Source organism: Protobothrops mucrosquamatus, unplaced genomic scaffold (genome assembly GCF_001527695.2).
Source record: "Protobothrops mucrosquamatus isolate PMUCROS unplaced genomic scaffold, P.Mucros_1.0 scaffold4194, whole genome shotgun sequence".
Classification (NCBI taxonomy): Eukaryota; Metazoa; Chordata; class Lepidosauria; order Squamata; family Viperidae; genus Protobothrops; species Protobothrops mucrosquamatus.
Genome location: NW_015390119.1, coordinates 53,597 through 67,805, shown reverse-complemented (window position 1 = coordinate 67,805; position 14,209 = coordinate 53,597). Strand labels below are relative to the sequence as shown.

Sequence of the window (14,209 nt, the reverse complement as noted above, 5' to 3'; positions counted from 1 at the left end):
AATGTACCGAGCTGAGAACTGTAATCACGGCACCGGAAATTGGCCGTAGAGTTGGAAGGATGACTGATGCACTTGAAAAAGCAAGGCCAAACAATGATTCCAAGAAGGAATGAAATTTGCTCAAATGTAGTAGCCAAACAGGACGCTGGAAATCATTTGCCGGAGACATCTGCTCCAATGCACCACTCGTGGGACTTTCCGCTTCCTCAGATCTCCATCTTTCTGCTCAACACAAAAAGTGGAGCTTAGGAATGTCAACATAGCTTGGGTTCTCTCTTCTTCTTCCTTCCTCCTTCCAACCTTCTCACAGTCTCATCTCTCAAAAACAAGGAAATACAACAAGGGATGAAGGGACAACATCCAAGGACATGCAGGCACCCCGGATCAAATGCACAGGTATAGTCTAGGGGGTACCTTGCTCAATAGTAGTAACTGTGAGAGGGACCTCGGAGTCCTAGTGGACAATCACTTAAATAGGAGCCAGCTGTGTGCTGCAGCTGCCAAAAAGGCCAACACAGTGCTGGGCTGCATGAACAGAGGGATAGAATCAAGATCACGTGAAGTGTTAATACCACTTTACAACAATCTCAGGGGCTGCCCCAAAGAAGAGGGAGTCAAGCTATTCTCCAAAGTGCCTGAAGGCAGGACAAGAAGCAACGGATGGAAACTAATCAAGGAGGGAAGCAACCTGGAACTAAAGAGAAACTTCCTGACAGAACAATTAACCAGTGGAACAACCTGCCTCCAGAAGCGGTGAATGCTCCAACACTGGAAGTTTTTAAGAAGAGACTGGACAGCCATTTGTCTGAAATGGTCTAGGGCAGTGGTTCTCAACCTTTTTAATGCCGCGACCCCAACCGGTTGTAAGTCGAGGACTAAACCGGTCGTAAGTCGAGGACTAACCCGGTTGTAAGTCGAGGACTAGACCGGTTGTAAGTCGAGGACTACCCAACCGGTCGTAAGTCGAGGACTTTCCCTGCCCGGGAGCGCCGCGCACGCATGGTTCCGCCCCCTGCGCCGGCCAAGGCGTATGTGGGAAGCGGCAGAGACGGAGCAGGCCAACCACCAGCTGACCCAGCCCAAGGGAGGTAAGGCACCCGCCGGAAAAGGGGAAAAAAATGGCGGACAAAAAAAATGGCGGACAAAAAAAATGGTGGACAGCCTTGCTTGGCGACCCCCGTGAAATGGTCGATCAACCCCAAATGGGGTCCCGGCCCACAGGTTGAGAACCACTGGTCTAGGGTTTCCTGCCTGAGCAGGAGGTTGGACTAGATGACCTCCAAGGTCCCTTCCAACTTCTTCTTCTTCTTCTTCTTCTTCTTCTTCTTCTTCTTCTTCTTCTTCTTCTTCTTCTTCTTCTTCTTCTTCTTCTTCTTCTTCTTCTTCTTCTTCTTCTCCTTCTCCTTCTCCTTCTCCTCCTCCTCCTCCTCCTCCTCCTCCTCATCATCATCATCATCATGGCCAGTGTCTTTCTGTTGCAGCATCTGGATAGCTGGAAAGACTCATTGGAGAGTTTATCCAATATGATTAGTTTGGAGTCTTTATATATATGGTAGGAAGAAAAATTCTGACACGGATTATTCTCAAAGGTACCAAATTATGGGCGGATCTATAAGATAATTCACAGTACAGAGCAATCCTTTTCTTTTTTCTGATACATTCAGCCTACGAGATTCGGGACAAAGAAATTATCTGCAGACAATTAAAGGAACTGCCACCACAAGGAATATTAAAGCTACTAGGAGGTGATCCCTGATCTCCCTTCCTTCCGCCGCGCCCTTAAGACATGGTTATTCCAGCTTGCGGGACTGGCCTAGGGGAAAACTTTTAGAGGGGGTTTTAATTATAATTTTAATTAGACCAATTATTAATATTTCCCTTTTAATTAACTTTTAAATTTGTAGTTTGATATTTTTGTATTTTTTATCCGGTTGTTAGCCGCCCTGAGTCCGCAAGGAGAAGGGCGGGATATAAATTTAAAAAATAAATAAAATAAATAAATGCCGTTTCGAGAAATATGTGGAGGTGAGGATGAGACTCAGTGAAGTCCTGACTTGATCTTCTTCCTTGCCAGCTTCGTCCTTTGGCTGCTATTGCTGGCTGGATTGGAGAAAGGCACAATGCAACGAGGAGACTGTCTCCTACTGTTTATTGTCGTGAGCAACAACATTGTATGGTTGATGGTTTCAGCTACGCTACATTCAGACCAAGCTGCTAATTCAACTGCTAGTTCCTTCTCTCGGGTAACTTTTTATGCAGTAAAACTGCACATCCAGTACGTAAAACAACGCAGCTGAAAACTCCTACAGTTAAGCTGGAAAATGCAACAGGTCCAAGCTCAAGAAGGGGGGAAAAAAATCAATTGAGACAACTTTTGCCTATGGAAAAGAAAAAAGAAGTAAAAAAAAAAAGAAAAGAAAAAAACATTGTGAAAAGAAACCCAAAACAAAAGTTCAGACACAGGTTATTTTTTTCCTGCTAGCTGTTTCGAGCAATTGCTCCAGAGGAAAATGTTTGATGTCGAGTCAAAGATAAATACAGCCCTGTGGTTTTCCTTGATTCTTGTTTTTAAAAAAAGAGAGAGAGAGAGAGAGAGAGAGAAAGAGAGAGAAAAAATTCTATTTCCTGGAATGTGAGTCAAAGAAAATAATGTAAAAAGATTGAATCATGTTCATAAGCAGGCAGGTACATTTTTCCAAAATGAAGTCTGTGTTTGAGGAATCATCACAAATGCACTCAGAAACTCGGTTGTGAAGTCACACTATTTCAGAGAATCCATTTACCAAGAATGGGTAAATCCACCCCCCTTCCCAAATCATTTGAACAGGTCACTTAAATCCCAGTCCATCAACTTCTACAATCTATGTTTACAAGCACTAAGTTCCAAATAAACAAACGGTATCTTCTTCAAAAAACAATGGCTTCACCACAAAGCATCATGCCAAAAAGGGTTTTTAAAAATGTACTTTTTATAGCTATATTAAATACAGCTTCAGCTCCGTGCCTTAATCTCATTGGTATAATGCATATGTTTTTTATTTATTTATTCTTTATTACTTTTAAAATAGTAACAGAAAAAGGGAGGGAAAAAAACAACAACAGAAAACACAAAGATACATAATCAAAAACATACATAACAAGGGCTTAACAATAGGTGAAAAAAATACAATGGGAAAAAAAATAAAAATAGAGTTTAATGTGTTGTTACAATAGTACACTTTTATAATGTTATATGTAATTATCTAATGCAAACATTTTGCAGATGTTCTGTACATGTGTGTGCAGAGAAATAATACACTTGTATAACTATCATAATAATCTAATTCAAACATTCAAACATTATGCAGATATACTGTGTATATATATGTGTGTGTATATAATACACTTGTACAACTATCATAATGGTCTAATTCAAATGCTATGCAGATATATTGTATGTGTGAGTTTTAAATAGGGACAATTTTTAAACAATTTTAAAGAGCCACAGCTACTAATATTTGGATTTTAATTGGTTTTTAGCAGGGGAAAATTTCTTTTTGTACAATGTTTTAATATGCTGTGAGCCGCCCTGAGTCCCATGGGGAGAAGGGCGGCATATAAATTTAAATATAAATAAATAAAATAAATATAACTATCATAATGGTCTAATTCAAACATTATGCAGATATATTGTATATATGTGTGTATAATACACTTGTATAACTATCATAATGATCTAATTCAAACATTATGCAGATATACTGTGTATATATATGTGTGTGTATATAATACACTTGTAGAACTATCATAATAGTCTAATTCAAATGCTATGCAGATATATTGTATGTGTGTGTATAATAACTTATATAACTATCATAATGGTCTAATTCAAACATTATGCAGATATATTGTATATATGTGTGTATAATACACTTGTATAACTACCATAATGATCTAATTCAAACATTATGCAGATATACTGTGTATATATATGTGTGTATAATACACTTGTATAACTATCATAATGATCTAATTCAAACATTATGCAGATATACTGTATATATATATGTGTGTGTGTGTGTGCATAATACACTTGTATAACAATCATAATGATCTAATTCAAACATTATGCAGATATATTGTGTATATGTGTGTATAATACACTTGATTAACTATAATGATCTAATTCAAATATTATGCAGATATACTGTATATGTGTGTGTGTGTCTGTATATGTGTGTGTGTAATAATAATTAATAATAATAATAATACACTTATAACTATCATATGATCTAATGCAAACATTATGCAGATATACTGTATATCTGTGTGCGCATAAATACATTTTTATAACTATGATGCTTTTTTTTAATCTACTGAAATTTGTATAAATGAGTCCTATATTTCAATGTACTTATCCACACAAAATCTACATCTATAGGCAATCTGATCATTAGTAGCACATGTAATTAGTAGCACATGTAAATTGGTCAATTTATTCTCCAAAGCACCAGAAGGCAGGACAAGAAACAATGGATGGAAACTAATCAAGGAGAGAAGCAACCTGGAATTAAGGAGAAGCTTCCTAACAGTGAGTGTAATTAACCAGTGGAACATCTTGCCACCAGAGGTTGTAGGTGCTTCATCACTGGAGATTTTAAAGAAGAGACTGGACAGCCACTTATCTGAAATGGTATAGGGTCTCCTGCTTGAGTAGGGGCTGGACTAGAAGACCTCCAAGGTCCCTTCCAGCTCTATTCTATTCTGATTCTAATCAGGTCTTCAATCCATTGAGGTAATGCATATGCAACTGTCAGCATCAAAAGGGCAGATCCAGAGTCATGATGATGTCATAGGCTCACATCCTCAGAGAATGAGACAAGATTATAGCTATATTTATATTTCTTCTTATTGTCTCCATTTTTTAAGGAGTCTTTTAAACAAAACACTGTCCATGCTACAATTCTTAGTAAGACTTACTGGTCAAGAATGTTCGTCAATAAAATTCCTTGAGGATTAAAAGGCGGAAGAATGAAACTCCATTTTGAGAATCAGCGCATTTTCTATTCCTAGTTTCCTTCTGGGATTGCTGGTGTCACAGTTCCAGGGTGACTCAGAATCAATTAATTATCTACACTCAGACTTGTTCACCCTAATTAATTCTCTGAGTGTCTGCATTCCCACTGCTATTTATCACTCCACTAATTCAATTTCATTCAGTCCCAACTCCAAACCAGCTCCGGGCAACTCACATGATAATAAGCCTATAATAACTTGTAGGCTTCCATCATTAATCCATTTTTTTTGTGATGCTGAATCTGGGAGACAGTGAGGTCTGGCTTCTTCCTTTTAGCTGCGAAGACATTTTTGCTGCTAAGACATGTCAAGGTATTGATTTAACAGCTAACCAACATGTAATGTAAGATGTAATGTAATGAGGCGAATGACTCAGCAGGGTCTGAGTCTCTTTAAGAGCCTTCGTATAAAGCAAGGGTCTTCAAACTTGGCCCTTTTATGACTTGTGGACTTCAATTCCCAGAATTCCTCAGCCAGCAATGCTGTGGTTAAGTGTCTATGGAGATTCTCCGTTCATCCCAGTCACGGGTGTCCCAAAGGCGCTTTTTCTAGAAGCAATTTGGGCTTCCTTTCCTTGAAGATGTTTCACTCCTCCTGCAGGAAGCTTCTTCAGTTCTGACTCAGACCGCCGTTCAGTGAATCTGGCTCCTGACTTTGCATCGTCAGGAGGTCGCAAAAGGGGATCACGTGACACACACACACACCCGGGACGCTGCAACCGTCACAAGCACGAACCAGTTGCCAAGCATCTGAATTTTGATCGTGTAACCATGGAAACGCTGCAATGGTCTTGAGTGTGAAAAACGGTTCTAAGTCTCTCTTTTCGGTGTCGTAACTTCAGTCACTTGTACGTCGAGGACTATCTGTAAAATGGGTCCAATTGCCAAGCGTTTCACATAATATTTTATTTTGCACTCCTGGAGAGTTGTCGTTTTTCAAAATTCTCACGGCCGTTATACGCCCTTTCATCCCTTCTTCCTTGAGGCGAACGTTGACGAGCCCGCCTTTCATTTCTACCTTCAGCATATCCTTCTTATTCACCCATCTTTTCATTATTCACTCATTTCAGTCATGACTTTCTTTTTTTAATTCTAATAACTCTGCTGAAAGCTCCTTGTTTAGCTCTTTTCATCTACCTCCAATTTTTTTTTTAAATCCCCATTAAAAAGACTTAGCATTTCCTTTGCTTTTTTCGGTTCTTTTTTTTTTTTTGCTTGTGACCCCCTTTGCCAATTTTCCTAGGAAATGTCTTATTTTTCCTCTTCAAACATTATAAGATACCTTCCTCTCATCCTCACGATTTTCAGCAATCATTTTCTTAAGTCTGTTTTTTTTTTTCATCCACAGCCTCTTCCCCTTCACTCCCCTTCATATTTTCCATCGCCATTTGCATAACTCAACATACTTCCTGGCACCACGGTAATATAATGTTCTTTGCTCTGATCCCTGCAATTTTGATACCCTCCTTCCATGTTTTCTATCCAAAACTAACCTGTCTTCTCACAGCCTTTCAAACAGGACACACACTTCTAAAGGTTGTTTTATTTTCATTCTAGTTTCTTTTGCTACTTTCATACGTTCATACTTTCTCTCTTACATTTAGCCCTTTGAATTTATGTAATTAATCTCTCCCCCTCCCCCTCTGCAGGTCCCTGCATGTATTCATCAACTCTATAAGATCGGACCACCTTCATTCAATGTTATATTCTCCCCATTTCTCTTCATTGCATAGACACACACAACTCCTTCCTTCCCTTCCCTTTCTCTCCTCATTCCCTCCTTCTCTTCTCCTCCCTTCCTCCCCTCCCCCTTCTCCTTCCTTCCTTCTTCCTTCCTTTCTTCCCTGCTTTCGTTCCTTCGTTCCTTCCCTCCCTCCTTTCCCCATTCCATCCTTCCCTCCCTCCCTTTCTTCCTCCTTCGTTCCTTCCCTCCCTCCTCATTCCCTCCTTCCCTTCTCCCTTCTCCTCCCTTCCTCCCCTCCCCCTTCTCCTTCCTTCCTTCCTTCTTCCTTCCTTTCTTCCCTGCTTTCGTTCCTTCGTTCCTTCCCTCCCTCCTTTCCCCATTCCATCCTTCCCTCCCTTTCTTCCTCCTTCGTTCCTTCCCTCCCTCCTCATTCCCTCCTTCCCTTCTCCCTTCCCCCTTCCTTCCCTCCCTCCCTCCATCCTTCCCTCCCTCTCCCTCCTCCTTCCCTTTTCCTCCCTTCCTCCCCTTTCCTTCTCCTCTCTTCCTCCCTCCTTCCTCCCCTTCCTGCCTTCATTCTTTCCTTCCTTCCCTCCCTCCCCCATTCCCTCCTTCTTTCCTTCCTTCCTTCCTTCCTTCCTTCCCTTCCCTCCCCTTATCCATCCATCCATCCATCCATCCACCCACCATCTTCATTCATTTACTCTTCCTTCCAACTTGTAATCTTCCATAAGCCACGGTCATCCCTGATACAGACATGTCTTTGGTCCATCAATATTTTTACAGAAGACCTTTCAGTAAGATGGAATAGAAGTAGACTCGGTCGCCAGCCTTAGTCACAGTTGTGCCCTAGGCAGACTTCCCTGCTAACAGGAAGGGCACTGCCAGGGAATTTGGGACAAAATTTTGCTTATCTTCTAAAATAGCTGACCACCCCCCCACACACACATGGCTGTTTGTTTTGGGTTGCAATCCAAGGTGCTAGCACTCATCGATTAAGCCATCTAGCCTGTGGATGCGAGGCTGGATTCCCCCTTGACCTGGAATCCGGATGTGTTCCTGAATTGTTACCATGGATATTTTCCCTGTGCAATCCTGATAAGGCTTGAGGCCTACAGGATTCGGCAGTCCTCGATTTACGATCACAGGGGGACGCTGCAACCGTCATAATTATGAGTCAATTACCAGGCATCTGAATTTTGATCACGTGACCCTGAGAATGCGGAAGCGGTAGTAAGTGTGAAAAACGGTCATAAGTCTCTTTTGTCAGTGTGGTTGTAACTTTGAAAGGTCACTAAATCGTAACAGAATAACAGAGTTGGAAGGGACCTTGGAGGTCTTCTAGTCCAACCCCCTGCTCAGGCAAGAAACCCTAAATCATTTCAGACAAATGGCTGTCCAGTCTCTTCTTAAAAAACTCCAGTGTTGGATCATCCACAACTTCTGGAGGAAAGTTGTTCCACTCATTGATTGTTCTCCTCCTTAGTTCTAGGCTGCTTCTCTCCTTGATGAGTTTCCATCCATTGCTCCTTGTCCTGCCTTCATAAAATGTTGCCAATCAAGGACTACTTGATTTGCACAAGTCAAATGTGTACAAGTCAAAGACCATTGCAGCATCCTCAGGACCATGTGACCAAAATTCAGATGCTTGGCAGCTGACTCGTATTTAGGATGGTTTCACTGCACTGGAGAAAAATGCAGGTGGACCCTTCAGCTAAAAAAAAATCAATGGCTCTGAAGCAGTAGTGGGATTCAAATGTGTGAACAACCGGTTCTCTGTGTGGATGCTGCTTACGGAAGTCCGTTCTGGGCCTGGGCAACCAAAAATTAGCTACTGGTTCTGCCAAAGTGGTGTGAACCGGCTGAATCCCACCACTCTATCATCTATCTATCTATCTATCTATCTATCTATCTATCTATCTATCTATCTATCTATCTATCTATCTATCTATCTATCTATCTATCTATCTATCTATCTATCTATCTATCATCTATCATCTATCTACAGTGGTGGGATTCAAATAAGTGAACAACCAGTTCTCTGTGTGGATGCCACTTCCGGAAGTCCGTTCTGGGCCCGGGCAACCAAAAATTAGCTACCGGTTCTGCTGAACTGGCTGAATCCCAACCACTTCTTTCTTTCTTTCTTTCTTTCTTTCTTTCTTTCTTTCTTTCTTTCTTTCTTTCTTTCTTTCTTTCTTTCTTTCTTTCTATCTATCTATCTATCTATCTATCTATCTATCTATCTAATCTATCTAATCTATCTATCTATCTATCATCCATCCATCCATCCATCCATCCATCCATCCATCCATCCATCCATCCATCCATCCATCTATCTATCTATCTATCTATCTATCCATCTCTCTTTCTATCTATCTATCTATCTATCTATCTATCTATCTATCTATCTATCTATCTATCTATCTATCTATCTATCTATCATCTATCTATCATCTACCTACCTACCTACCTACCGTGGTGGGATTCAAATAGGTGAACAACTGGTTCTCTGTGTGGACTTCCGGAAATCCGTTCTGGACCTGGGCAACCAAAAATTAGCTACCGGTTCTGCCAAAGTAGTGGGAACCGGCTGAATCCCACCACTGCTGTGAAGGTTGGTGAAGGATCAGATAACCCCGAAGGCGGAAAGCTTTTGTTCTGACTTTGGAAGGAGCCGTTTTGTAAATCAGCTCGGGCATTACCTGAGCATTGAGCAGCTCTTCGCATTTCTGTGCCTGTTTCTCCACCGCAGAGACATGTTGCTTCTCCAAGGACTTTTCCCGTTCGTCCACCACGACCTTCAGCAGGGCCTGGAACAAAGCAAAGTGCAGACAATCAGGCCAGGCTTGTTGTGATTTCCTCTCCCCCCCTCCCAAAAAACCAACAAAATAAATTCACACACACACTTTTTACAGAACTAGAGAAGCAAGCCTGAATCCAGTTGCCCATTAAAGGACATCCAGAGATTGAACAGGAGACATTTTTTTAAGAGGAGGGGTGTTAATGAGCCTAATTGAAGTCTGCAACTGGAGAATTTGCTTCTTATGAAACTCTTCCACTGAAGGGATGGATAACCGATAGGGAAAGTGAAGAGTTTTCTGTTCAACTTCTCGATGAGTTTCCTGGGACCACCCAAGACGACACGGAGAGGTTGGGCTCGCAGGAGGAGAGTCAGACATATTTCACTGGCTGACAAAACTCCACATCCTCTGAGCAGAGACGGCGAGATCCCAGGGGCCGAGCAGGATCTCCATAACCACAAGTCAAGTGAAAACAGATGGAAATTATGACTGGCTTGAAAATGTAGAAGACATGCCCCCAAAACGCTTCTCGCTCCAACTCAAAAGAGATCAGGAATCAGAGCTGAAAATCTAAACTGCAGCAGCCCAATCAGCCTGTTTTTTAAAACAAAACAAAAAAAACCACAACAACGCAAAAAGATGAAAACGTTTTCAACCATGCGTGGCGCGGAGGTCTACTCTACTCTGGGAAAGAGGGGGAACTCATCACGAAATTCGTGCTGTGTTCTCCCACGTCCTTCGGCCGAGGGATGGCTTCACCAGTTTTTCACACACTTCCCACAGCAGTGGCACACAACCTTGTTACCAACAATCCGTGTAAGATTCCCTTTCGCTCTTTCCCAAAGCTGTCGACAGGAACGGCGCGATGCGCAAGCGCCAAGGTTTAAACACATGGGCGAACCAAAGAGTTTGAACTTGCAATTGTGCTACCAAAATTCTGGTAGGCTTGGGCACATAAGTAGAACATTTGAAACAAGTTATTAACTAATTTTTAATGGTTCATGCTGTTGTACAAACAACAGCCTAAAATATACTAAAATGCTTGGAACTGTTTTTTTCTCCTCTTAAGTCATTATGTCTTCAAATATCATTATATAATTGTTATATATATATATATATGTGTGTGTGTGTATGTGTATATATATAAACTGTTATATAATGTAGGTCTTTAGTTATTCGGGTTATATGTTATATATATATTATACATATTATATTATATTATATATTATATTTATTGTATTGTATTGTATTTATTATGTTATGTTATGTTATGTTATGTTATGTTTGTTATGTTATGTTATGTTATGTTATGTTTGTTATGTTATGTTATGCTATGCTATGTTATGTTATGTTATGTTATATTATATTATGTTATGTTGTTATATTATATTATATTATAGTATATGTGTGTACATATACATATACATATACATATACATATACATATACATATACATATACACATATATATATACAGTTCAAAGGAGTGCTTGACAAAACAAAAATACTTCCCCCAAAATATTTCACTGTGTATTATACAGAATAAACTAAAAAGTTACAGAAGATAATTTAGGAGTATAAACTAATATAATTAGCAAATGTCAACATTCTCAACAAAAATGTTGTCAGTCTAAAATAAGGGCGAATTACTATTACAAAACAAGCCACAGCCACAGTTAAAAAAAAAGATAATTGGACGTTGGAAACTATTGGGGCGTTTCACGACTAAGCCGATTCTTCCATTTCATTTTTTTTTATTTGCATTATTATTTATTAAAAATACACTAATCCTATTTTCAAATTAGACATTTCCAAGGCTTTGGCCAATTTTTAAACGAAAGCCAATTTTTTTTTTTAAAAAAAGGGATATGATAAGCCAAAAAGAAAACCCTTAAAAAAACACAAACACCCTACAATCAAAGCACAACAGCAATTTTAACAAATTAGGACCAGACATTTCTTTCCCATAAACACCAACTTCACAGTTAGGAATTTCATGCAATGTCTCCTAACATTGCTATGCATAGGCAGTCCCGATGTGAAACCAAATCAAGAAGAATATTTTATTATTGTTGTGTCTTTCTGTTGGGACGGGGGCTGCGAATGGCAGCCCCAGAAGGAAGAACTTCCTAAACTAGATCATGGAACAGAACCAGCCTTATTCCTCCAGTCAGACTGGACCTTTCTGGGCCAAGAGCCACGGATTTGGGGCAATGTCAACACCACCTTTCCTTACAGCATGGAAAACAAATAAATCTAATCATAAAAAAATCTCTTTTATATTCTCAGATTAGAGCTAATGCTTTAGGACTGAGCAGCATGTAAGCATGTTTTCAAAACTGGTGCTTCCCCCCCCCAGTTGCTAATAGGATTTGTTTATGAGCCTACAGTTCATTATATATTGTATTGTATTGTATATTATATTGTTATATATTATATTGTTAGCTGGATGGTGGGGTTCCTCCCATCTCACCTTCTGCAACCACGAAGCCATGGCTTACAACCACGGATTACAATATGTTGCATGCTGGGAACTAATGAACCAAATCTAATAATAATAATAATAATAATAATAATAATAATAATAATAATAATAATAATAATAATAATAATAATAATAATAATAATAANAAGAAGAAGAAGAAGAAGAAGAAGAAGAAGAAGAAGAAGAAGAAGAAGAAGAAGAAGAAGAAGAAGAAGAAGAAGAAGAAGAAGAAGAAGAAGAAGAAGAAGAAGAAGAAGAAGAAGAAGAAGAAGAAGAAGAAGAAGAAGAAGAAGAAGAAGAAGAAGAAGAAGAAGAAGAAGAAAATTGGAAGGGACCTTGGAGGTCATCAAGTCCAACCCCCTGCTCAGGCAGGAAACCCTATACCATTTCAGACAAATGGCTGTCCAGTCTCTTCTTAAAAACTTCCAGTGTTGGAGCACTCACAGCTTCTGGAGGCAGGTTGTTCCACTGGTTAATTGTCCTCACTGTCAGGAAGTTTCTCCTTAGTTCCAGGTTGCTTCCCTCCTTGATTAGTTTCCATCCGTTGCTTCTTGTCCTACCTTCAGGTGCTTTGGAGAAGAGGTTGACTCCCTCTTCTCTGGGGCAGCCCCTGAGATATTGGTTATTTGTTCCATTTCACTTTTTGTTCTAATTTTCAATCAGAAGCCGATAGGAAAACTCAACCGGTTCCGATCTGAGAGGGCCTAAAGTGAGACCCCTCAAAATCCAATTAGGCTGTTCTGCAAGGCTTCCAATTAATGGAAGATGTCTTTGGAGACTCTCGGCCATCCAGATCACGGTTGACTTTCAAAACTCAACTGGACTTTTTCCTTGAAGACATTTTCGCTTCTCATCCAAGAAGCTTCTTCCCTTCCGACTGAATGGGAGAGAATCCTTCCACTCTCCACCCTTCAGTCAGAGCTGAAGAAGCTTCTTGGATGAAAAGCAAAAACATCTTCAAGATAAAACAAAGTCCAGTTGAAGTCTTTGGAAAACCTTCCCCGTTTCTTTGGAAGCTTTGTAGTCCTTAACTTACAACAGTTCATTTTAGTGACCATTCAAAGTTACAATGGCACCGAAACAAGCAACTTACGACCACTGGAGTATCCCCACGGTCACGCGGCCAAAATTCAGACGCTTGGCAACAGACTCCTACTTAGGACGGTCGCAGTGTTCTGGGGTCCTGTTCTCACAAGCGAAGTCAATGGGGAAGACGTGTTACTAACTTAAGAACTGCAGTGTTTCGTTTAACAACTGGGGCCCAAAAGGTCGTAAAATGGGGCAAAATTCACGTAACAACCGTCTCTCCCAGCAACAGAATTTTTCCAGCTCAATGGTGCTCGTACGTCAAGGACTTCGCTAAGTAGGAAGACTTCTGTTGAATGAAATAAAACTCAACTGAAAAGAAGCATGCATGTATATAAGCAAGCGTGTACACACTAGAACGCTGAGTACATGTGAATGTCCTTGTCACGTCTACATCTGAATGTACACCTCAGCCTCTTCTAGAGCACCCCCCCCTGCCTTCCCATTGCCACTGTAGGTCCCCCAATCATTTGTCCCCCAGCTATGCAGCTCTCCGAATGAAAGTATCCATACTCACCCACCATCCCTAGGACAGATCTTAAGGGTGGACCTCAAGCCGTTTCTTAGCTTCCTCGTGGTAATCTTGCTACAGGAATGCCCTATAAAACAGCTCCTCACCAACAGAGACTGCTGAGTTTCTTCCAGGAGTTACACAACCAGAACTTAGGACTCCTTGGTTGTGTCTGAGCTCCGTTGTGTTCTTGCAGACGAATCCATCACCCAAACTAGGTAACGTCCTCAGTGCTAGTCATGATGCATGATGCTAGCACTGACGATGTTACCCAGTTTGGGTCATAAAACATCTGCAAGAAAACACCCAAGTTTAGAGTAATTGAGAGGCTGCCACAAAGAAGAGGAACGAGTCAAATTATTCGCCAAAGCACCAGAGGGAAGGACAAGAAACAACAGTTGACTGACCAAAGAGAGAAGCAACCTGGAATTAAGGAGAAACTTCCTGACAGTGAGGACAATTAACTAATGGAACAGCTTGCCACTAGAAATCATGGACGCTCCATCACGGGAGGTTTTTAAGAAAGGACTAGACTGCCACTTGTCTGAGATGGTATAGGTTCTCCTGCTTGAGCAGGGGGCTGGACTA

At 40.5% G+C, this 14,209-nt stretch overlaps 1 protein-coding gene across 1 annotated transcript in view; it reads right to left on the bottom strand.

The window, feature by feature from the left end:
* Nucleotides 1-14,209, bottom strand: part of CCDC91 (coiled-coil domain containing 91) — a gene marked incomplete at its 3' end in the record, with an annotated part of 54,452 nt that overhangs the window by 11,445 nt on the left and 28,798 nt on the right. The window contains exon 7 of the mRNA XM_015828059.2: nucleotides 9,441-9,548. Within this exon, the coding sequence (XP_015683545.2) occupies nucleotides 9,441-9,548 (108 nt within the window). The remainder of the gene's footprint in view (nucleotides 1-9,440; nucleotides 9,549-14,209) is intronic.